Source organism: Macaca mulatta, chromosome 14, assembly GCF_049350105.2.
Source record: "Macaca mulatta isolate MMU2019108-1 chromosome 14, T2T-MMU8v2.0, whole genome shotgun sequence".
Taxonomy (NCBI): Eukaryota; Metazoa; Chordata; class Mammalia; order Primates; family Cercopithecidae; genus Macaca; species Macaca mulatta.
In genome coordinates, this window is record NC_133419.1 from 129,340,666 (window position 1) to 129,366,229 (window position 25,564).

The window sequence follows — 25,564 nt, forward strand, 5'->3', positions numbered from 1 at the left end:
CAAGACAAAAGACTACTGGTCTAAATATCAAAACTGCTTAATTACACACTTTATAAAATTATGCTCCCATTGTAAAATTTAAAGGAAATAGTAATAACACAAGTTTTCACTAGACATTAATAAATATAAATGGCTAACTTGAAATATTTCAGCTATTTTTATGTAAACTGAATAGCAGTCATGCCAAAAATGAAAAGATTAAAGACTGCTACCACGTGGAAGCATCAATGAATTTTAATCTGAATAATACTAAATAGATACTAGTATTCCTAGGAAATGAAGAGCCTACTTATTAAGCACAGGTATATAAAAACAAACTCAACTGCAGTATTCTTTCATGCAATACATTATAGACTGAAATGACTGAAGCTTTCAGTCTTACCGTCAACTGCATGGAGAGAGGTAAGAGACTCCTCGCTTTTAGCTGAGCGGAGGGTTCCTTCTGCCCTGCCACCTGAAGAATAAAAAACAAATAGCGTGAAGATTTATTATTTGTTACATACGTGGTTAACGGGATCAGTGTTTTCCTTGATACATTTAAACTTCTGAGAGTGATTAGCTGTACATTTCGACAGCAATTTAGTATTCTATTATATAGCGTGTGACACTGTTCTTAAATGGTTTCCCGTGTGAAAAATCTCTTTTCTAAAGGATTATGAATTTGAGCACAGAGATTAACTAAGATGCTGCTTTCTTTCACATTTCGTAAAGACCAATATGATATCTTGAGATGACATCATACCGGAGGTAGAGTGGACCTTACACCCAGCGACTGGCGTCCCTGTAAGAACACACAGACACAGAGATGGCCATGTGGACATGGAGGCAGAGATTGGAGGGATGTTGCCACACGTCAAGGAATGCCAGGAGCCACCAGGAGCTGGGAAAAGCAAGGAAGGATTTTTCCGTGGAGCCTTTGGAGAGAACACAGCCCTGCTGATACCTTGATTTCAGACTTTGAGCTTCCAGAGCCACGACGGAAAAAAAAGAATGTTTATTTTTTACCACTCGACTTGTGGTAATTCGTTACGGGAACTCTGGGATATGAACACAGGTAACTTTACGTACATATGTGAATCTTATTCGCTAAATATCTTCGTCCTCTTTAACCCCCTGGCAGCACTATGAATGCTTTCTTTTTAACCCCCTCTTCCCCTGCTAAGGATAGCATGCATCTTTTTTTCTCTGCCTACCTTTATAATCATTCCTTCTTACTCTCCTCTCATGACAGCTCTTCCTTTCCCACCTTTAAACATTGCTTCTCTCCAAAATTCAGCCCTCAGCTGGCTTCTTTTCACTCTGCTCCCATCTCTTGAAATACCATTCTTAGTCCCTTGTCAGTTAGGTGAATCCCTACTTCTCCTTGACAACCCATATCAAAGGCTGTATTTTCTAATCACTAGCCCCTCCTCTACAAGAGTTGACAATTCCTACTATAACTATCTCATGTAACTATTTCTTTTATTTTTTAAGAGACAATGTCTCACTTTGTCACCCAGGCTGGAGTACAATGGCACAACCATAGCTCACCGCAGCCTCAACCTCCTGGGCTCAAGCAATCCTCCTACCTCAGCCTCTAGAGTAGCTGAGACTATAGGTGTGTGCCACCAAGCCTCGCTTATTTGCAATTTATCTTTTTTTTTTTTTTTTTTGTAGATGCAACGCCTCACTTTGTTGCCCAGGCTGGTCTTGAACTCCTGGCTTCAAGCGATCTTCCCGCCTTGGCCTCCCAAAATGTTGGGATTACAAGTGTAAGCCACTGTACCTAGCCTAAACCACTATTTCAGTAACTATGATTCTGTGCTAATAATTCACTTTCTTACACGTATGACTTCCCAATTTGACTTGGAAGGCAGACTACCTTAATTTTCTATCTGCAGAGACTGCTATCAAAATAGTTAGCACATGCTCTACATGATTGCAAACTGAATGACGAATTAAATGAATTGAACGTTACACCTCAAACACTACCTAAGAAGAAAGTACTACTATCCTTCCTAGATTCAGAAGTTGTTACTATCAATAGAACATGGCTTTTAAACGATTTTTAAAAGAGCAGTTTTTCAACAGTAATAGATTTATTCGATCTAATAAAATACTCTATTAATGAGACTCCTAATAAATAATACCTTCTTTAGTTAAAAGAGTTATAAACTTGAAAGGTATGTTGAAACACAGTTTTGAAATTTTTTTAGATCTGTAAAAATACAGATCGATAAATTTAGATACCATAGCAGTATTTATTTACAACAATATACAAGGTATATGGGAATTTAATCACATTTACACTATATATAGAGTTTCCTTAAGAAAAGAAATTGCATACTTCTACATATTTATATATCATTTATATAATATTACTTTTCGGTTTAGGAATAAAGAATTGGTGAAAGAAGACACTCCATATGTGTGACACAACTGTGAACATGTTACGGAAGCGGATCATAACAATATGTGAAGAATGTGCCCAAAGCAACCAAAGACCATCATGACAGCAGCAGAAGTGAGAATCTCCCAGGCATTCACCTTTCAGAGCCATGGCTTTCATCTCTGAAGGCTCACTCTCATTCCGCTGCAGCTTTCGTTTAGAAACAGATGATGATTTCCCCAAGTTGAAAAAGGAACGCCAGCTACCCACAGGAGACTTTTTCATCTTATTTTGAGGCCTCTTTCTATGAAAGAGAAAATAATCAATCAATATTAAGATAGCCATGGGTCTGTCTTTTCTTATAGAAAAGAAATGAACACATGACAGAAAGAACCAAACAGCCTGGAGAGGCATAAGTGAAATAGTAAGCAAACATCTACCTTCCAGACAGCACACTCTACACAGTGCAGCCAAAGCAGAAAATGGATATTAAACATGCAGATTTTAGTATTAGTAACTATTTTCACAAAGATCATTCTTATACATGTCTTCATATTTGGATCCAACCTCACAAACTGAAAAATAAGTGGGAATAAGATATATCTGGGAATAGGAAATATTAAGTGTTCAACAATAATACAGAGTTAAAGAAAATGATTTAGGTGTGAGTAGAGAATAAAGGCAAAAAAATAAGACAAAGATTAAGAATAATAACAAACATATACCGAATGCCAGGCACTCTGCTACCTGCCTTATATGTAATATCTCCTTTAAATCAGATATAACCACATGAGGTGGGTACTATTACTCTCATTTCGCAGCCAAGGAAATTATGACACTAAGAAGTTCAAATAACTTCCTCAACATTATAAAACTATTAAATGATGGAGTCAGAATTGGAACCCAGGCCTATCTACATCCCAATATCTACTCTCTTAACTACTACTCCATAAAGAAATCTTTGAAAAAATTATGGAACTAGAATACAAAATCAAGATGCTGAAGACAAACTCAGGATGACAAAGTAAAAGAGTATGTTCCGACTTTTCGTTGACAGAATGTTTTTAGTCACAGGAAGTGAAAGGAAGTTAGAGGAGTATACTAAAATACGGGAAGAACAAATTCTAAAGTTATATTAGTACTACCCAATCCAGAGAATCAAAATCCTTACATTCATGTGTAATAGCCAAAGGAGTAGCAGAGACATCAAAAATAACTTTTACATACATTAGTCTTCCTACTATAACCTAGTAAAGAAGATACAGAAACCATGTTATTATCATTTCTTTAGAGTAACAGAATTTCAGAGCTGGAAGGGACATTGAAAGAGTGAACTGCTGCAGTGGTTCTCAAGTCCTAGCAGACATCAGAATCACCTGGAAAGTTAGATGAATGACCAATTGCTGGGTCCCACGCCCAGAGTTTCCGATTCAGCGGGTCTGGGGTGTGACTGGACGACTGGACAATGTGCACTTCTAATAATGATGACCAGGTGATGCTGATGCTGTTGGTTGGGAGACCACACTATTGATCTCTTCTAACCTTAATGTGGAACCAATGTCAAACAAGTCATTGTCCATTCCTGACTTTCTGAATAAACTGTTCAACACAGCTTATTTCTAAACAAATTTATAAACAACATAGTTCAGAGAGAAAAATCAACCCTATGTAGTGACAGTATATCCTCATTTTTCCAAACAATTTTCCCTATACAACTGACATTCTTCTTTTATAAAATTACATGATGTTGTAAAGCAAGAATCATTTGTATCATTCCCCACGAAGTGGTAAGTATCATCCATATTCGAATAAACAGGTTTCTCTGGGATTAGCCTAGAATTCGATAGAGTAATACTAAAATACAAAATTAAAAGCAAACTAAAAGAAAATAATAGGGCATAGCTATGAAAATCATATCCTAAAATAGGATTTAACAAATTTTACCTTTCAAGTGGGAACTCAATTATGGTATGAAATTTCCCCTGAAGTGCAGCAGGTCCTTCTCCTACTTCAATATACTTATTTTCCGTCACAATTGGAGAATTGACCTGAGCTTGTGTTCGTGCCTGGGCCTCTTCCAGTGTCAGCAGTTTGGTGGATGGAGAGGATACCAGGAGGGACTTGGGCCTTGACAGAGAAGCTTCAAAAAGAAAAGGAAGGTGATGAAGAGAGTCAACTATGTGTGAGTGGATTCAATTTGTTAGTAACTCTCTCTCCATCTATCTACCTATCTGCTGTTTCAAATTTTCTTCAAGTATTTTAAATAGCAAAACCCATAGTGCTTTATATTAAATGAAAAACTGAAGATGACATACCAGTGACACACATACACACACATACAACTCTTTAATAACTGTTTTCCTTTCTTAAAAGATATGAGGAAAGGTGATCAATCGCTCAGATATTTTTAGTTTTGGAAGGAATTTTTCTTCTTCTGCTCCATTTTATACTTTAATACACATCAATAATGAATGACAAGTTTTTTAATGTGTCATGAACTTAGATCAAAATAGGTCTAATATGCAGCATTCACTACATACACACAAAATAACTGTCAAATTGTGCATTTTGGTAAGCAGCGATACATTATTAGCTGCCTTATACCAGCGACATGTTTTTTTTTGTGGTAAGAAATGTGTGGTTTTCCACTTCTTCGGAAGCTCAGACACACACTCCTGGTAGGGAAAGAACCCATCTGAGTCGTACCTGCCCCTTCTTGCATGACCATGCTGATTTTGCCACTGAAGAGCACATCAACGTGATTCAGGATGAACTCAACAACCACAGACTGAATTCTCACTTCCATGAAAGCTGCTGTTCCACTGAAGCAGGCAGATTCTATCTGTTTTGATCTGTGAGGTAAACATTTTCACCACAGAGTTGTAAAGACAGCACTCGTAAAGGGCCTCTTTTTTTAAACGTGTAAATCACAGACAAACAGAGGAAGAAATCATACTTTTTTCTTTTTTTTGAGAGCGAGTCTTACTCTGTCGCCCAGGCTGGAGTGCAGTGGCGCGATCTTGGCTCACTGCAAGGTCCACCTCCCGGGTTCACGCCACTCTCCTGCCTCAGCCTCCCAAGTAGCTGGGACTACAGGCGCCCGCCACCACGCCCGGCTAATTTTTTGTATTTTTAGTAGAGACAGGGTTTCACCGTGTTAGCCAGGATGGTCTCGATCTCCTGACCTCATGATCCGCCCGCCTCGGACTCCCAAAGTGCTGGGATTACAGGCGTGAGCCACCGCGCCCAGCCCCCAGAAATCATACTTTTACTGTCCCTTAGGTAAGGCCCAGTTGCCTGTTTTAGGGAGACGCAAATAAAAAGAACAGATTTGTTTTATCTTTTAAAATTTTCCTTAAGGAACACTGATGAATCAGCCTTTTATTTAGGATTAGTTGTACTAAAAGTCACAAGTGAAATGCAAATTACCTTAACAGGTTTGGAGCCCAAACAATTGCTAGATTTTTTGCATGCATATTTGTGATGGAACAATAGTCAGCTAGAAGAGACAAGTGTCTCATCAGGAACTCCAGTGTTCTGAAAATAAAATACAACATATTAACAGAAAGAAACATGATGGAGCAGTATAGAACATAAAAACCTACTAATTAAATTCTAAGTTTGCAATAGCAAAATGAAGAAAGGGACCATACAAACCCAAGAAAACTTTTTTCCTGCTTAACAGGTTGAAGTATTACTTATTAGAAGTGAATCCTTCACCAAAGCTAGTTTCTGGAACAAATAACATTTTGAAGTTATGCCATTCTACTTGCAGCAGACACACTAATAGGAAAGGGCCTCAACACTTCTATGAAAGAAAACAGTAATGTCTCAAAAGTCTAAAAACAGTTAAAAGAAAAATTCCAATAGGCATCAAGGGGAGAACATTTGAGCAAAGGATATGCTTTTGAAATAAAGAGCCTAATTCAAATACTCATATTCTGGTTTATCTTGACTACTTAAAATTTGCTTTACTTAAACAATTCCATATATATTGAGATTAAACAACAGGGAAGAGTATTTCTGGGAACAAAACATTATCAGCTTAAATGTAAGTTAAACCAGGTAAGTGCCGAGTGTGTGTGTGTGTGTGTGTGTGCGCGCGCGTGCATGCATACACAGAGCTATTATCTATCACCTAGCATGTCTCAAAGTGTCCTACCTAATAGTACCCAGGGTAAAACTATTAAAGACAATGGGCTGGGTGTGATGGCTCATGCCTGTAATCTCAGCAGTCTGGGAGGCTGAGGCAGACAGATCACTTGAACTTGAGAGTTCAAGAACAGCCTGGGGAACACAGTGAAACCCCATCTCTACAAAAAGTATAAAAACAATTAGCTCAGTGTGGTGGTGCATGCCTGTAGTGCCAGCTACTCGGGAGGCTAAGGCAGGAGGATTGCTTCAGCCCAGGAAGGCTGAGGCTGCAGTGAGCTGTGATCATGCCACTGCACTCCAGCCTGGGTGACAGAGTGAGACCCTGTCTCACAAAAAAAAAAAAAAAAAATAGAGACAATGAATAGGAGACAGAAATACAAGGCTTTATTACATGAAACAGTAATAAAAGATAAAATGTAGTCTACATATAAGCCACAAAGATTCAGATGGACCTAACATGAATTTGAGAGGAAAAGGAATATAATAGTTAGACTCGGCATTAGGCATTGTTCAAGAGGCTTTTACCAGCAGTCTCATTTAATTCTCGTAAGAGCTCTAACAAGCACAGAATTACCATTCCCCTTGTACCAAGGACAAAGTCAAGGTTGCCGGGGTTCCACAGAATAGCAGTGGTAGTGCTGCATTTCAAATCAAGGTCAGAGTGGTTCCAAAGTGCCTGCATATTCAAGGGCACTGTAGTTGCTTTACAGTTAAAATGGTAATTCTCTGTCTCTCCTGTATATAATTAAGTAAGGAAAGACAAACCAAAGTGAGGTTGGCCTGGGTATGACAGAGGTGAGAAGCTTGAGAAATGTATTTAGAAAACCATGTAAAATTTTATTACTCAAGGAAGGTGAATGAAGGGAATGATTAAAGGACTTCAGAAATGTATTTTATAAGAATTGCAAATTTAAAAAACCAAAGACATCTATTTGGGTTGCCTATCTAATTATAAAGATGTTTTTAAAAGTTAATGTAGAATTTTAGGATTCCATAAAATGAGCACTTTTATATTCAGCAGATGAGAGTGCGAATTGTGCAAAACTTCGCAACCTGGAACGTAATTTGGATATTGTAGTCTAATATTGAGAATAAAATTTAGATTTCCAGAATTTCACTGCCAGGTCATTATCCTGTAATAAAAAACATAATCTAGATTCCACGTAAAAGGATGACCCTCATAGTAATACTCAAAATTGGAAAAGGAAGGCCGGGCACAGTGGCTCACACCTGTAATCCCAGCACTTTGGGATGCTGAGGTGGGTGGATCGCCTGAGCTCAGGAGTTTGAGACCAGCCTAGGCAACATGGCAAAACCCCATCTCTACCAAAAATACAAAAAATTAGCTGGGCATGGTGGTTTGTGCCAGTGGTCCCAGCTACTTGGGGAGCTGAGGTGGGAGAATCACTTGAGCCTGGGAGGCAGAGGTTGCAGGGAGCCAAGATTGTGCCACTGCACTCCAGCCTGGGTAACAGAGTGAAACCCTGCCTCAAAAAAAAAAAAAAAAAAAAAAAAGGAAAAAGAAAAGACCCCACCATATACATAGATTAAATATGCAAACTGTGAAAGGTTAAACAACATATGGCATATCCAAATGAGAGAACACGATTGAAAATTACGCTTTTCAAGAACATCTGAGGAATTCAGAAATGTTGATGTTAAAATTTTGGATAAAAAGTCCATCAAAAGATATATAAAGTAGGAGATACACACACATGTAAGTTATAGTGAAGAAAAGAGTTACACAAAATATTGTATACATTATAAAGCAGGAGATATACATGTACATATTAATAGCAGACAAGGTATAAAATCCAGGTAGGGCATATATGCATGGTAAGTAATATAATATATATTAGAAGACAGGCAAAGAGGATATTAGGATATATATACATTTAAGTATCTATAGTCAAGCTATAAAATAGTGTATAGAAGATATAAAATATATATGCAGTGTATATTATTGAACATCTATCTGCAAGACTCTATTCTGGAAATACAGTGATAAACAAGACAGAATTCATGACCTCAAGTACCTTATGTTTTAGAAAGACTGTATACAGATAGTCTCCAACTTACAACGGTTCAATTTATGATTTTTTGACATTTATGATGGTGCAAAGGTGATAAACATTAAACAGAAACCACAATTAGAATTTTTTTTTTTAATGGAGTCTCGCTTTGTTGTCTAGCTGGAGTGCAGTGGCACGATCTCAGGTCACTGCAACCTCCACCTCCCAAGTTCAAGTGATTCTCCTGCCTCAGCATCCAAGTAATTGGGATTATAGGCACACGCTACCATGCCTGGCTAATTTTGTATTTTTAGTAGACATGGGGTTTCTCCATGTTGGCCAGGCTGGTCTCGAACTCCTCACCTCAGGTGATCCACCCACCTCGGCCTCCCAAAGTGCTGGGATTACAGGTATGAGCCATGGTGCCTGGCCTATAGTGCTGATTTTTGAAACATATATATAAGCAATGTCATTTTGAAAAAAAAATAAATTACTTAATTTGCATATTACTAGAACATCTGCTGAATTTAATTTCTTGTCAATAACTGGAATTTTAAAATGTATCTTTTGTTTCTTTGCATACTAGAATCTAGTTTCTACTATTTTCCTTTTCTAACTGGCAAAGTAACCTTCAATTTTATTCTGGCTTTCTCAGACATAGCACAAATATTTCCAAGAGTCCAAACTAACACACAAATCAAATTAGGTTTTAAAAAGTAGCAACAACAATAAAACCAAAGAAGAAACTAAAACAAACAAAAAACCCCCAAGTTTAGTCAGCCATCCTTTTGCCCATCCATTCACTCATTCATTCAACCTTTAAGTACCTATAGAATGCTAAGCAGTGTGCCAGGCCCTGGGGATCTAAGGACAAATGAGTATCTATACATAAACACACATATATATATGTACACATACATCGTGTGTGTGTGTGTGTGTGTGTGTGTGTGTGTGTGTGTATATAATGGAAGTTTAATTAGAACTCCAAGGAAGTTTAAATAGAAATTCAAAGGAAAAAAAAAAAAACGTTTACAGGTCAACTGACTTCTACCTCTGCCTGGTATTTACCCACTGCGGCTGACCTGTAGTGTGGTGGGGGGAGCTGCTGGATGACATCGTGGATTTTTATCAGCCTTTCTTCGTCTGTTGCTGCTGAAACTGCATCCTAGAACAGTTACAGTACAAAATAAACTAGTGAGCTCTGTTGGTAAAAATGAAAGTTCTTCACTTACAATTCAGTTTTCACTCTGAGATCAACTTGCTTTGCTCTTGGATGTGAAATGGTGAGGAAACACAACATTGTATTAAGGAAGTCAATGGTTTCCGCATAGTGTGAACACTGAGGTCTACGAAACTAATTTTAAAAAGGCTTGATGGTAATCAGTATTAAGGGTGACAAGACTAGCAGCTCAAAGTCAGAAAGCACAAGAATGACAATGTGAAAACAGCAAAGACCCCTGACCAGCTGGCAATATTTCTTTTTTTTAAGGAGTCATTTCGGTCACAGAACTATTTCTTACATGTGACCAAACCAATGGTCACGTGTTTTGAACAAAAGCACAGCAAAGTTCCATAAAGAATTAGATTCAAAAGTAGCCTGTACTCACAGAAAATTTCTCATACAGCTGGTAGGTAAGCAGAGGGTTTGGGAGTTCCCGGAAGTACAGCTTACATAGGGAGCCCACAGAATGGATGTCTTGAACATAAGGTTCTTTCGTCAGGTCGGGGACGTGCTCAGAGTCAAATTCATGGCTGACATAGAAGATGACAAGCAAATCGTTTGATTGAGGAGAGCAAATACGTGTCTTAAAAACAGAAAGCAGAAGCCCCAAAAGTGTTCAGCTCTATCTCAGTGAGTTGCAATTATCTTCCATTTATTATATTTCATTTAAGTTGTGTTTGGACTTCAGCAATAACTAGATGTCTTAGTACAAGACAGATATCTTTCCATGTGGAAATTAAGGGCACAGCTTTAATATTAAAATGAACAACAGCCTCTGAGATACATATGAATGAACAGCTCTTATAGTACAACAGTCTGAAAACAGGACCTAATTGCTAATGACTTGAATATCCAATATTTTGGCAATTCCAGAGACGAGCACTGAATGGCAATGGATCCATGAAAAATTATGAACAGAAATTCCTCAGATACAAATTGTACAACACAGAAATGCTTTCCTGAAGCAGGATAAAAAAAGTCAGAAACAACATAAAGCAACTCCTAGCTAACAACAAATTTTAATAGGCAGGAAAATGTGTATCATTAGAATGAGTAAAATAAAAGTTGTACACAGAATATTAAGGGAGATTAAGCTCACTCTCCAGGAGGTTAATTAATACTAATCCACAGGCATGAGACCACTTATCATCCACCTAGAGGATTAATGTGTGTGTACAATATGAATATGAGATTTACTTTGTCTTAAACTGAAACTGTCTTTAGTATAAGAACTAATTTATGTATTTTTCAAGCCATATATTCCCCAAAACTGAGATGGGCTCTGTGATCCACTAAAATATTAAAATCTCTACAGAATAATGGCAGTTACCATGTACTACAGTAAAAAAGAAAGGGTAATGGCATATCAAGAATAATCTAGAATCCAAGAGATTAAGCAAAAATAAAATATTGCTGGCACAGAGTTTGTCACTGTTTTTGTTTCAGAGAAGATTTGGGGAGAACGTGAAATATGTAGAGATGCATACTTGAACATATACACAGAATCAGGGTCAAAGGAGATTAGAAACTGTTCCATTCCCATCCATTTTAATTAACACCTAAAGAATAATTCTATTATAATGCAAATTTTCTCTCTCATGGCTGTCATTGGTTCAAACTCAATTTGCTAAAATCTTCAAACATTATAAAGAGACAAACTACAAGTACTGAAGAGATTAAGGTGCACGGTTCTCTGACTCTAGATGAAAAAAATGCCATTTAGAAAAGTATACACAGAGAATAACACAGATATTGTTTCTTATTTTATCTAAATTATCTTTAATGAAAATAGGTTATCAAAGTAAGTGAATCCATTTTAAAATATTTTCATTTTAATTAGTTGAGTGAAAAAGTGCCATGTAAGATTTTACCGTAGTCTCTGGATATTGGAGGCAACACCAGAAAGGCGATATATTCCATCCACAATGCCATATCTCTCAATGAAGGCTGTGCAGCTTTGAAGAACCTGGGGCACTAAAGAGAATTTTTAAAGAAATAGATTAAATTGGTAGTATTCATTGGAACCAAAGTCACCAAAAAATAAGATAGTCTTAGTTCACAAAAGCAAAATAAAATTTGTAAATTAAAGTTAAAAGGGGCAAAAATTAATCCACTACAAAAAATGATGAGGGTATATTTATTTAATTTCCCACCTAAACTAGATAACTAATTCCTGAATAATCAAGACTGGTTCTGTGCCATGATATTTAACTGAGTAGAAGAGTTCATACATTAGGACAGTCTCTCTTCTGCAGTAGACTCATTTAGATCACGTTACAGTTACACATCACAGTAGAGTGAACTGTTTAGTCCTAACACCATGCCAGGTTTTTAACAAACACAGCTGTTCAGCTGACTTTCAGATACAGCAAATGAATATACAAAGTTAAATCTCAACAATATAATTGCTTGTAAGTGCTGCAAAGTTTTACTTCTAAAAAAGTATCTTCTATGTTTTCATAGTTAATGCAAATTCTGACTTTATTCAATAAACAAAACACCAATATAATACAAAGGCCAAGGCAATTTCAAATAGATGGAATCTTGTAACTTCCTGGCCATATTTACATTAACTTTACTGACATTTTGCCTTTATATTATCAGCTCATGACAAAGGGCACTCTCTCTGGTTAGCTCCATGAATATACACTGGACAGCTATGACGGGGCATGCAGGATAGAACAGAATTTTCAAAGTATATGATACAAAATTTTATAACCATTCAAACATTTATAATAGCTGAGAATTTAATGTTAGCTGTTTTGCAATGCAGATTGATGAGTTTACAGACTTTAGTATGATCGTTTGACAGGGTTAGTTAAAATTCTTGAAAAGAAATGCTTGGAAAATTTGGTCTGCAAAGAGCTACTATACTAGAGATGAAACATTCAGAGTGGCAAATGAAGCAAATAAGACATTTTAATTAGATAATTTTAGTGAATGTATTTCATTAACAGTATATTGTCATTCCTCTGTTATTACAATCAACTTTTCCTTGGTTTTCCTGACTTTTGCTGTCCTTCCTGAAGTCCATCTTTAAATTCTGTCAGATCCTATAACAACATTTAAAACTTAACCTCTTTATCTTTGATTAAAAATAAAATCAGAAAACAAAAACCAGCAGCTGATAGTATTAAGTACTAAATATGTGCCATGCTAAGAACTTTACAACGGATACTCTCTGATTTTCAAAGAAATCCTACAAGGAAAGTACTATCACATTCCCATTTTTACAGAGAAGAAAATTTATCTTAGAGTAAGTTTTACCCAAGGGCAGGCAGGAAACAGTGGCAGAAGTGAGAGATTCCAACTCAGGCAGTCCAAGTACAGAGCCAATGCTTTTGTTTTATTTCACACACACACACACACACACACACACACACACACACACACACACACACACACACACCTTTTTTATACTATATACTATATAGTATATATACTATATACTATATAGCTATATAGATTATACTATATACTATATAGCTATATAGATAAGATATATACATACACACACTATGTATATATTTTTCTTATTATACTTTAAGTTCTGGGGTAGATGTGCAGAACATGCAGTTTTGTTACATAAGTATACACCTGCCATGGCGGTTTGCTGTACCCATCAACTTGTCATCCACATTGGATATTTCTCCTAATGTTATCCCTCCCCTAGCCCCCCACCCGCCGGCCCCCCTACCCCGTGACAGGCCCCGGCGTGTGATGTTCCCCTCCCCATGTCCATGTGTTCTTATTGTTCAACTCCCACTTATGAGTGAGAAGATGTAGTGTTTGGTTTTCTGTTCTTGTGATAGTTTGCTGAGAATGATGGCTTCCAGCTTCACCCACGTCCCTGCAAAGGACATGAACTCATCCTTTTTTATGGCTGCATAGTATTCCATGGTGTACAACTCTAGGCCAAGTGAAGTGTTACCTTTTGCCATACAAACCAATCATCCTATGACTTCTTCACAAAACAATTTCCTCTAGCTGGACTCTCTCCCATAACCCTCTTCATATAGAAAATTCTTGTCTATTGTTCAAAATCCAGCTAAACTATCACTCTTTATTTTTATTTTTATTTTTTGAGACAGAGTCTCGCTCTGTCGCCCAGGCTGGAGTGCAGTGGCACGATCTTGGCTCACTGCAAGCTCCATCTCCCGGGTTCACGCCATTCTCCTACCTCAGCCTCCCGAGTAGCTGGGGACTACAGGTGCCCGCCACCACGCCCGGCTAATTTTTTTTTCGTATTTTTTAGTAGAGACTGGGTTTCACCATGTGAGCCAGGATGGTCTTGATCTCCTGACCTCGTGATCCGCTCGCCTCGGCCTCCCAAAGTGCTGGGATTACAGGCGTGAGCCACCACGCCGGGCCTAAACTCTCACTTTTAAGTGAGCCTTCACTGAATACCCACCAGTAGAGGTGGCTGAGCTTTGTGTTCCATATGCTCATAGAACAATATTTCAAATTATCACTTATTTGTTTATACAACTATTACCCTTTTCTGACTGCAGGTTCTTCAGAAGCAAAACCATGCATCATTCATCTTTGAGTATTTAAAACTCAGGAACACTGTCCTGACACAATGTGTAAAATTAGCAAGTGAATTAATTTACCAGTGCCCTGAGAGCCTGAAATAGTCATTATCTGGTCAAGTTAGCTGGAAAGGAACCTTAGTTTTCATATGGAACTTGTTCATATGAATACATTTTCAACTATATGCTTTCTGCCTCTAAAAATATTCAAGACTTTCAGTAACAAGAAAAGGTTATGTTTCTGTAGTAAAGATGAAGGGCAGGTAGAATTGCTGGGTACTTCTTGTGGATTTAATTGACATTAGAAGCAACCTTTGTGTCGAAATGATATGCAAAATACATAGTATCTTTATAAAAGCTTGGGTTCTATTTCTAACATTGTCCCACCAATAATAACCTTGGTGTCTCAGGTTTCAATTTGAAAAACTGGAAGTGGAATAATAAAATTTGGGGCTAGAATATTTCAGTCACCTGCTTCAAAGGGTATATTTAGAGATTACTGGGATAATTAACATCACTCTTAGGAAAATAGTTAAAATTCTTTTCTGTGAAGCACTGAGAAGATGCTTCTCATCATATATGCTCCAAATCAGCGTGCTGATCCACCCGGGCACGCAGAAGGGTGGTCTTCGAGAAAAACCCTTCAGAGCACAGGATTTAGTTCCATATTATCAAGCTCTCCCAGCACACATAAATTTTTCATAAAAATAAGCTACCATTTATTAAAAAAAAGTGTCGGTAATTTTCATTGGATGTGTATATCTGTATGTTATTAGATTCATATCTGTTTATTCTTCCAAATAAGTAGGAAAACATTGAAAATATGGAGAATTAGAGGTCTTTTCCTGATATGACCAAGTATCTACACATGTACTACTTCATAGCAAGCATCTGAATCGTTTCCTTATATTTTGTGTTCCCTGAGTAGAAGGACTGAATGTCTACGCAACAATCACATAATCAGCTTAATAAACAAAATTACATAACTATTACTTATAAGCTTAAGGGAGACAAATGAGTCATTTAATATAAATGGGTGGCAGAATGAAAGAAAAGCATAAACTTGAATCTTGAAGAGAGCAGAAACTGAAAAACAATGTCTGAAGAAAAAAGGAGAAAAGATCTGTTTTATTTTTGCACGAAAGAGTAGGAAAGCAGTATAGGAATCCAATATATGATGTTTTGTAAAAAAAATCCTAGTTTTAAAAAAAGGCACTTTGCTAGCTACCCCCAAACCATCTAATGAACCAGCCAAATGCACACCAAATAATGACCCAGTCAAAATATAACACCAGAAACCTCCAAAATGCTTCCTCCAAAAGACGGTACGATTTTCAGAATCATTCCCACATTCTCCACATAATACACTTCTGATTTACTTTGATTTTACATTCTTAGTTTTAAAAATATCATCATATGACAACAGAATAAGAAGTATATATTTAAATTAAAATCGATGATCCTTAAAACTAGAATATAGCTAAAAGAAGTAAGAAATAAGTATGACAAGAATTGATCTCTGATTTTTTTTTCTTGACAGTTTTGGTTTCGTTTCGGCTCTTTTCATTCGTTCACTCGCTCACTCACTCATCAATCATGCATTTATTAAGTCTGTTCCATTTTCCAGGCATCACGAAAGCATTACAGATACAGATGAAAAAGCTCAGTTCAGTTTCAGGGAAGTGGTTTCCAGGCTAAAGGGACACGAGTACAGTGTTACTTATTAGAATGTGCATCATGATTCTACCTAATATGACTACCTAAAGGATTAATTTCTGGGGTTATTTGGGCCTTGCCTTTTCCTACTGTTCTCTGATTTAAAATTTTGTGCATATACTACAACACAGAAATATGTTCAGGCAACAAAGAGTCCTCTCCGAGGGTTCCAAAATATTTGTAATATTTTGTACCAAACATAATTTGACCTAGTTTTCTATAAACCTCTCACTATTTTGTTTTAGTGATCTCAATTCAAATTTTTAACGAAATTCAGTTTTAAATATGTACAGAAAAAAAAAATACTAAGTCTTATGAAAAAAAATCAATGATACCAGAAAAAGACATTAACGTCACAACAACAACAACAAAAACATTTTAAAGCTACAGGTAGGGATGCCAAAGTAGGCTGGGGGCAGGGGCTCATGTCTGCAATCCCAGCACTTTGGGGGCTGAGACAGGTGGATCACCTGAGGTCAGGAGTTCAAGACCAGCCTGGCCAATATGGTGAAACCCTGTCTCTACCAAAAAATACAGAAAAAAAAAAAAAAAAATTAGCCAGGCATGGTGGTGGGTGCCTGTAATCCCAGCTACTAAGGAGGCTGAGGCAGGAGAATCGCTTGAACCTGGGAGGCAGAGGTTGCAGTGAGCTGAGATTGTGCCATTGCACTCCAGCCTGGGCAACAAGAGCAAAACTCCATAACAAAACAAAACAAAAAGATGCCAAAGTAAACGACATATTAGTATAATCTATGCTCAAAACAGGTACTATGTACGCGGATTTTTATTTATTTCTTTTTTTTGTGGGCAGATTTTTAAACAATCAGTTCCACAAATAACTGTGATATAATGTTTAATAAACTCAATTATAAACACTGGTTTGTGATAGCTAAAACTCTGTATGATCATCCTGAATCCTGATTGAGCACCAGGGACCACACATAAAAGAATAAAAAGACAATGGCTTTGTCAGGTTCCTTGTGACTTCTTATAACATTTTGAACAGAAGACACAGGTCAAGTTTGTCACTTGCTCCAACAGAGAGGTACTCAGAAGTTCAGAAAGTATAACAGGATAATCTCTCTACAAAGCTGATTTTTCACTAGGAAATATTCAGAGAATTAACCATTTACCAAAACATAATTTTTAAACAATTTTTATTTTATATGAAATGCTTCACGAATTTGTGTGTCATTTTTGTGCAGGGGTCACGTTTATCTCTGTATTGTTCAAATTTTAGTATATGTGCTGTCGAAGCAAGCACATAAAATGTAATTTTGATATGAGCTTCCTTCTCAGAAAAATCTAATGCAAGGTTAATTTTGTTTAGGGTAAAGACACTATGTTAAAGTCTAAACTTTGAGAAAGACAATTATATGATACATATCAATATTATATACACTGTATGTGTCTCATCTCTCCTCACAATTATGTATATAATCATTTTTTCTAATTATTTTAGAGTTTAAAATACATATTCAATTCTAATTGTTTTAGACTTTAGTCTCTCTCTCTATATATATATGTATGTGTAAATACATACACACATATGGTATAACTGTGGTTATAGGCCATGTGACAATACATATGAAGTCTTTTTTTTTTTTTTTTTTTTTTTTAGATAGGGTCTCATTCTGTTGCCCAGGCTGGAGTGCCATGGTGTGATCATGGCTCACTGCATCCTGGACCTCCTGGGCTCACGAGATCCTCCCACCTCAACCTCTCAAGTAGCTGGAACCACAGGCACGTGCCACCATGCTCAGCTAATTAAAAAAATTTTTTTGTAAAGACAGTGTCTCTACAAAAAAAAAAATCAATGATACCAAAAATCTGTTCCACTCAAACAGCTTTTATCATAATTAGGGAACAGATGAATACTGTAGTTTAACCTGCTACTTTTCAGAAAGAAGTGATATAATAGCCTCTGTCCTCCCCTATCAACCTTATGAAGAATGGAAACATAACTGAAACTTCTAAGTACAACTAAAATTGAATTGATATTTGAAAGCTAATGAGCATGGCAGGACAAATTGGAAAACTCTCTTTCAATTTCTTTTTCTTTTTTTTTGAGATGGAGTCTTGCTCTTATCACCCAGACGTGATGGTGAGATCTTGGCTCACTGCAACCTCCACTTCCCAGGTTCAAGCAATCTCTCCTGCCTCAGCCTGCTGAGTAGCTGGGATTACAGGCACACGCCACCACGCCCGGCCAATTTTTGTATTTTTAGTAGAGACAGGATTTCACCATATTGGCCAGGATGGTCTTGAACTCCTGATCTCAAGTGATCTGCCTGTCTCGGCCTCCCAAAGTGCTGGGATTACAGGAGTAAGCCACCACGCCAGGCCTCTTTTTCATATTAATGATCACATCTAAGCAAGGTTTAACATGTTACAGGGCATTAAACATGCCATGTTTCCCAGGCTGGTCTCAAACTCCTAGGCTCAGGTGCTCTTCCCATCTTGGCTTCCCAAAGAGCTAAGATTACAGGCATGAGCCACCACACCCAGCTCCCTATGAAGTCTTAAAATCAGAAAAAACTGAAATTCCTCATATATTCATTAAATCAAAGACAAACTACTAAATCACTTGGCTATTAAAAAAGTTTTATTTCCTAATTAAAATTTTAGTTAATAAACTTCAAAGGTTTCCCTTCTGCTGATTTAGGTTTCATTTGAATATTCAAATGAATATCCTTATGAATATTTATTCATTTATTACCAACCCTGATGAAACAGGAAATTATTTTAATATGCCAAGTATAATATATCTGACCTCGGTCTTCGAGGTTTCTGGCTCCTAAGGTTTACTGAATTTCAATTACACTTTAATGTCACAAGTTAATTTTTTTTCTAGTCATTTGAGTTTAACTTGGCAAAGAGGGATTAATCTTCCAGGATTATTAAATTCATTTCCAATATTCCTCTAATTTTTTTAATTGAAAAAGCAAGACAACTAAGAAAAAAAATCTAAACAATATTCTCTAATACTTTACTATAATTATATTCATTTTTCATATCACCTAAGTATCCAGACTTTCAAAAGTTGTATCTACTATTTATAGATAATATTTTTCAGGTTCCTACATTGTATTCAAACTTATTTATTTATTTAGAGACAGGGTTTTGCCCTGTTGCCCAGGCTGGAGTGCAGTGGCAGGATGATAGCTTACTGTAGTCTCCAATTCCTGGGGTCCAGCAATCCCCTGATCTCAGCCTCTGAACTAGCTGAGTACGGGTGTGTGCCACCATGCACAGCTTGTTTTGGTTTTTTTTTTCCCTATATAAATGGGGTTTTGCTATGCTGCCCAGGCTGGTGTAAACTCCTGGCCTCCAGCGATCCTCCTACCTTGGCCTCCCAAAATACTAGGATAACAGGCATAAGCCATCTCACCCAGCCCAAACTTAAAATTTTTAATAGCTTCAGCATTTATAGAACATTCCCCTGTATGGGTGTGGTGGCTCATGCCTGTAATCCCAGCATTTTGGGAGGCCGAGGTGGATGGATCGCTTGAGTCCAGGAGTTCGAGATCAGCCTGGCTAACATGGCAAAATCCCACCTCTACAAAAAAAATACAAAAATTAGCTGGGTGTGGTGGTGCATGCCTATAGTCCCAGCTATTCAGGAAGCTGAGGCAGGAGGACAGCTTGAGCCCAGGAGGCAGAGGTTGCAGTGAGCTGAAATTGTGCCACTGCACTCCAGTCTGGACGACAGAGTGAAACCCCATTTCAAAAAAGAACATTCTCCCAAAGTTGGGTATTTCATTTTCTTTGTTCTCATACATTATGCTATGATGAACACTTTTATTTCTATTTAATTATAACATTAAGATAAGTCCCTAAGGATGGATTCGTTAGATGAAAGGAACACTATAAAGTGTCTTGCTATGAAATGTCAAATGTTTTCCAAAAAGGTAGTGCTAACTCAGAACTTCCTGAAACCAACGATTCTGAACCTACTGGTAAAAATCACTGCTATATTTATGGCACTGGATATCATAATTTAGAAAAATAGCTTTGTTATTTTAATATTTACCAAAGTAAAATGGTATTTCAAAATTGCCTAAAGATACATTTCCATGATTACAAATAACGATAAACATTTTTCTGTGTAATGTTTGTATCTTTTCTCCATTCTTTTACTCAGGAACTTTACTTTTCTAAAAAATCTGAAACGATATTCTCATACACTATAATAGCAGCATTTCATCATATCCAAAAAATGATTATATTTCCTGGTACCTCTCCCTCTACATTGTTATTTTTCATTATATGAAAAGTGTATCTATATATATATATTTTATATATATATATGCATCTCTTTATGTTTTTTGTTTAAATTTGAGAAAGCTATTTTATCTCAAAACAAAATCAGTTCACATTGGCAATTTTATAAGTTTAAAATGGTTAACTTATACATTTGAAGTTTATTTTCAGTATGATGAAGTGTGAATTTTTTTCAAAACTGCTATTTAATTATCTCAATATGTAGTATAAATAGCTCTTCCATGTGACATGGTTCTAAAACCATACTTTTTTCACAATGGATTCTTATGTATAGTAACAACTATTTCTGAACACTCTAAGCTGTTTCACTCACATTTCATTCTCTGCACAAAACTCTGCCTTTAAAAAAAGGTTTTTTTTTTTTTTTTTTGGAGACAAGGTCTCGCTCTGTCACCCAGGCTGGAGTGCGGTGGCATGAAATCAGCTTACTGCAACCCCTGCCTCCCAATCTCAGGTGATTCTCCCACCTCAGCCTCTCAAGTAACTGGGATTACAGCTGCATACTACTACGCTGGCTAGTTTTTGTATTTCTGGTAGAGACCAGGTCTTGCCATGTTGTGTAGGCTGATCTCGAACTCCTAGGCTCAAGCTATCTGCCTGCCTCAGACTCCCGAAGTGCTGGGATTGCAGGCATGTGCTACCACACACAGTGAAAACTCTGCTTTTCTAGTTTTGAGGATTGTTTTAATATATAGTAAAACTAGTAAAACTCCCATCCTATCACTGAGTTTTTTCTTTGACATTGTCACTGGTTGAGTTTTCCATGTGCATTTAGCTGCAAAAGTAATCCTCAGGGGTTTTTTCTTTTGTTTTTGTTTTTTAGGGATCTGCATTAAGTTGGTATTAATTTGGGAATAACATCTGTTTGAAATAACATTTTGTCTACTCGCTCAAGAAACATGGTACAGTTTGCATTAAATTCCTAAGTCCATTGATATTCTTTTAACAATGAGTAAGACCTTAATTTGAATTTGACACTATCAACTCAGTATTATTAGTATTACTTTACCATTGTTTTTCACTAATGGTCTTCTCAAAAGGCACAATGGGTATTTCCCATACTAATTTGGAATTTCACAATCACCTATTTCTGGTGTTTAACAACATCATAGGTAGATCCTGCCTTCATCTTCTGGCATTTCTGAAGGAGATGCTGGAGGAAAGTGCTATTTTAAAATATAAAAGGAAAACTCCTTTTTTTCTTTCCCTCCTATCCATCCCACCATCCAACAACTAAATTCTTGATTCATAATTTAATTTATAAAGAAAGGAATATAGATTCCTACAAAAAATAAAATACAGATCCTCTACAAAATATAAAATGAAAAATAAAAATGAGCCAGGTGTAGTGGCCCATGCCTGTAGTCCCAGCTACTCTGGGAGGACTGCCTGAGCCCAGGAATTCAAGGCTGCAGTCAGCTATGATCACGCCACTGCACTCCAGCTTGGGCGACAAAGCAAGGCCCTGTCTCTTTAAAAACAAAAAAATTGGAAGATTGATTTTGGCATTTTATGTCTCAAAACTATGACATCTTTTTTCCATAAGAATAATTAGATAAATATTTTAGGATAAAATGTGGGTGGCAAAACTGGCTGAAGAAGCTATCTAGGGAGAAATAGAAAGTAAGGCAAAATAACAGGGTGGTTGTAATATATTTCGTGTGAATGTCCTACTCTTCTGGAACAGAACATGAGCATCTCTGATGCCAAACTGTATTCGTAGACTTTTCATTCTCAGGTCCACCCAGAACTGAGTACCTGAGAAAGCTTAATACATGCATTGAACTGAAATGAAACAGTTATTTGCCTAAATCTACTCCATAATTGGTCATAGAGAACCAATATGGAGAGGTCAGAAACTCAAAGTATAAGCTTGCACATTTTATTTTTACCTTCAAAACCAGAATTTAGAAGGTGCTCCCCCAGGTCACAACCAAACACCCTCTCTTTCAAGATTCCCCGCTGCTTCAGCTTCTGTTTTGTTGGACGAGACTTCATGAATGTTCGTAAGAACGTAATGAGCTTGCCGTGCTTTTTAGACACTAGAAATCAATAAAGAGAAAAGATCTGAGTTGTGGCAAGAGGTTACATTTTACTTAGCATAAAAAGAAGCATATCTCAAGAGGCTGACAGCAAAATAATCTATTATAAACATACTTTATAATCTTTAGGAAATTTCAGCAGAAGTTTAGCTAAGAGTTGTGTTATAAATAACATCATAATTTTGTACTTTCTTCTTGCTGCGGGAAGTCAGGGACCCTGAACGGAGGGACCGGCTGAAGCCATGGCAGAAGAACATAAATTTTGAAGGTTTCATGGACATTTATTAGTTCCCTAAATTAATACTTTTATAATTTCTTATGCCTGTCTTTACTGCAATCTCTGAAAATAAATTGTGAAGATTTCATGGACATTTATCACTTCCTCAATCATTACTCTTGTGGTTTCCTATGCCTGTCTTTAATCTCTTAATCCCATCATCTTCATAAACTGAGGATGTATGTCACCTCAGGACCCTGTGATGACTGTGTTAACTGCACAAATTGTTTGTAAAACATGTGTGTATGAACAATATGAAATCTGAGTATCCAAAAAGAACAGGATAACTGTGATTTTCAGGGAACAAGGGAGACAACCATAAGGCCTGACCGCCTGCGGGGCTGGGCAGAACAAAGACATATTTCTCTTCTTGCAAAAGCAAATGGGAGAAATATCACTGAATTCTTTTTCTCAGCAAGGAATAGCCCTGGGAAAGAGAATGCAGTCCCAGCGGGAGGTCTCTAAAATGGCTGCTCCGGGACTGTCTGTCTTATGTAGTTGTAGATAAGGGATGAAATATGCCCTGGTCTCCTGCAGCGCCCCCAGGCTTACTGGGATTAAGAAATTCCTGCCTAGTCAGGAATTTCAAATTCTAGTCAGACCAGTTCTCTGCTCTTGAACCCTGTTTCCTGTTAAGATGTTTATCAATGACAATGCATGCACAGCAGGACACGAAACTTCATCAGCAATTCTAATTTCGCCTTGGTCTTCTGATCTTGCTCCGCCCCCATTTGCCTTGTGATATTTTATTGTCTTGTGAAGCATGTGATCTCTGTGACCCACACCCTATTCGTAAACTCCCTCCCCTTTGAAAACTGCTAATAAAAACCTGCTGGTTTTGCGGCTCAGGGGGCATCACGGAACCTGCCGACAAGTGATTTCTCCCCCGGACACCCAGCTTTAAAATTTCTCTCTTTTGTACTCTTTCCCTTTGTTTCTCAGACTGGCCAACACTTAGGGAAAATAGAAAAGAACCTACATTAAAATACTCGGGGCTGGTTCCCCCGATATCTTCTCACCATCTTACCTTATGAGACTGTAAGCAAATTTAAGTGTTGTAACCCACGATGTTTGAATCAAGCTTGGTAAACCAGTCATCTTCCCAATGCATACTTAAGGATGTTACAGGATTACAAGAGGAACCTGAGTTTTACTGAATGTATTGCTTTGGAGATCTTTATAGTAAGTAAGACCTAAAATGGTGTAAAAGCGGTTTGCATTTCTAGTCAATTTTTAAATTATTTTACTTGATGGTTAGAAATTATCATAGTACTTGTAATCTGTTGAATATAACTGAAAAAAGAAAACTCTCATTTTGCAAAGAGGACAATCCCATAATGACACAGAACACACTTGTCAACCTAATGGCTATATAAATACAAAACACACACCCACACAAGCATCAGATCTTCCATTAACATTCATCTATAATATACTAAGTATATCATCTTAAATCCATTATAGATCAAGGAAAAAGGTGAGTAAATTAATATTTGAAAAAATATTTCCACTGACTGACACATTAGAAAGACAACTGAAAAAAACGGAAAGTGAACAAATCCCTTAAAAATGACTTTTGCTGAGAAGTACAGCTTATAGGGATAATTATGCTAAAAGTCAACATACAACAATATCATGAACTCAAAGATTAGTTGTTAAATAGAAGACTAAGCTGGATGGCCTCAATCCACCTACTAAGTTTGCAGATGATTACTGAGAGTCTTACTGAGGCCTATTATACATTTTTAAAATTTTCATGGGTACACAGTAGGTATATATATTTATGGGTACATATTTTGATACAAACATGCAATGTGTAATAATCACACCAGGGTAAATGGGGTATCCATCCCCTCAAGTATTTATCCCTTGTGTTGCAAACAATCCAATTATAGTATTTTAGTTATTTTTTAATGTACATTTAAATTATTTTTGACTGTAGTCAGCCTGTTGTGCTATCAAATGCTAGGTCTTACTCATTCTTTCTATTTTTTGTCCCTGTTAACCATCCCTATTTCCCCCCCAACATCGGCTTATTACCCTTTCTGGCCTCTGGTAACCATTCTTCTACTCTCTGTCTCCATAATTTCAATTGTTTGGATTTTCAGATCCCACAAATAAGTGAGAATGCAAAGTTTATCTTTCTGTGCTTGGCTTATTTCACTTAATATAATAACGTCCAGTTACATCCATGTTGTTGCAAATGACTGAATCTCATTTTTTTTTTATGGCTGAATACTGCCCCATTGTGTATAAGCACCACATTTTCTTTATCCATGCATCTGCTGATGAACACTTAGGCTGCTTACAAATCTTGGCTAGTGTGAGCAGGGATACAACAAACATGGCAGTGCAGGTATCTCTTCTATATACGAATTTCCTTTCTTTTGGGTATATACCCAGCAGTAGGATTGCTGTATTGTATAATAGCTCTATTTTTAGGTTTTTGAGGACCCTCAAACTGTTCTCTATAGTGGCTGTGTTAATTTACATTCCCACCGACAGCGTAAAAGGGTTCCCTTTTCTCCACATTTGTTACTGCCTGTCTTTTGGATAAAAACCATTTTAACTAGGGTGAGATAACATCTCATTATAGTTTTAATTTGCATTTCTCTGATGATCAATGATGTTCAGCATCTTTTATATACCTGCTCGCCATTTGTATGTCTTCTTTTAAGAAATGGCTATTCAGATCTTTTGCCCATTTGTTAATCAAATTATTTTCCTTTGAGTTGTTTGAGCTCCTTATATATTGCAGTTATTAATCCTTTGTCAGATGGGTAGTTTGCAAATATTTTCTCCCATTCTGTGGGTTGTCTTTTCACTTTACTGATTGTTTCTTTTGTTGTGCAGAAGCTTTTAAACTTGATGTGATCCCATTGTCCATTTTTGCCTTGTGCCTATGCTTGTCTGGTATTACTCAAGCAATCTTTTCTCCTCTAATTTTCCTGGATAT

General features: G+C 36.9%; 1 protein-coding gene and 1 non-coding gene across 15 annotated transcripts in view; both read right to left on the bottom strand.

Moving 5' to 3' along the window:
- Positions 1-25,564, bottom strand: part of ARHGAP32 (Rho GTPase activating protein 32) — a 307,961-nt gene that overhangs the window by 12,407 nt on the left and 269,990 nt on the right. For all 14 annotated transcript variants that reach the window (XM_077964660.1, XM_077964657.1, XM_077964658.1 and 11 more), the window contains 9 exons: positions 22,182-22,331; positions 11,629-11,731; positions 10,143-10,287; positions 9,618-9,700; positions 5,798-5,905; positions 5,075-5,220; positions 4,313-4,508; positions 2,527-2,672; positions 383-454 (listed from right to left, as the gene is read on the bottom strand). In XM_077964660.1, coding sequence (XP_077820786.1) covers positions 383-454; positions 2,527-2,672; positions 4,313-4,508; positions 5,075-5,220; positions 5,798-5,905; positions 9,618-9,700; positions 10,143-10,287; positions 11,629-11,731; positions 22,182-22,331 — 1,149 coding nt within the window. The remainder of the gene's footprint in view (positions 1-382; positions 455-2,526; positions 2,673-4,312; positions 4,509-5,074; positions 5,221-5,797; positions 5,906-9,617; positions 9,701-10,142; positions 10,288-11,628; positions 11,732-22,181; positions 22,332-25,564) is intronic.
- On the bottom strand, positions 17,166-17,269 carry LOC114672485 (U6 spliceosomal RNA). Its single transcript, XR_003722899.1, has one exon. It is a non-coding gene; the product is annotated as a U6 spliceosomal RNA (small nuclear RNA).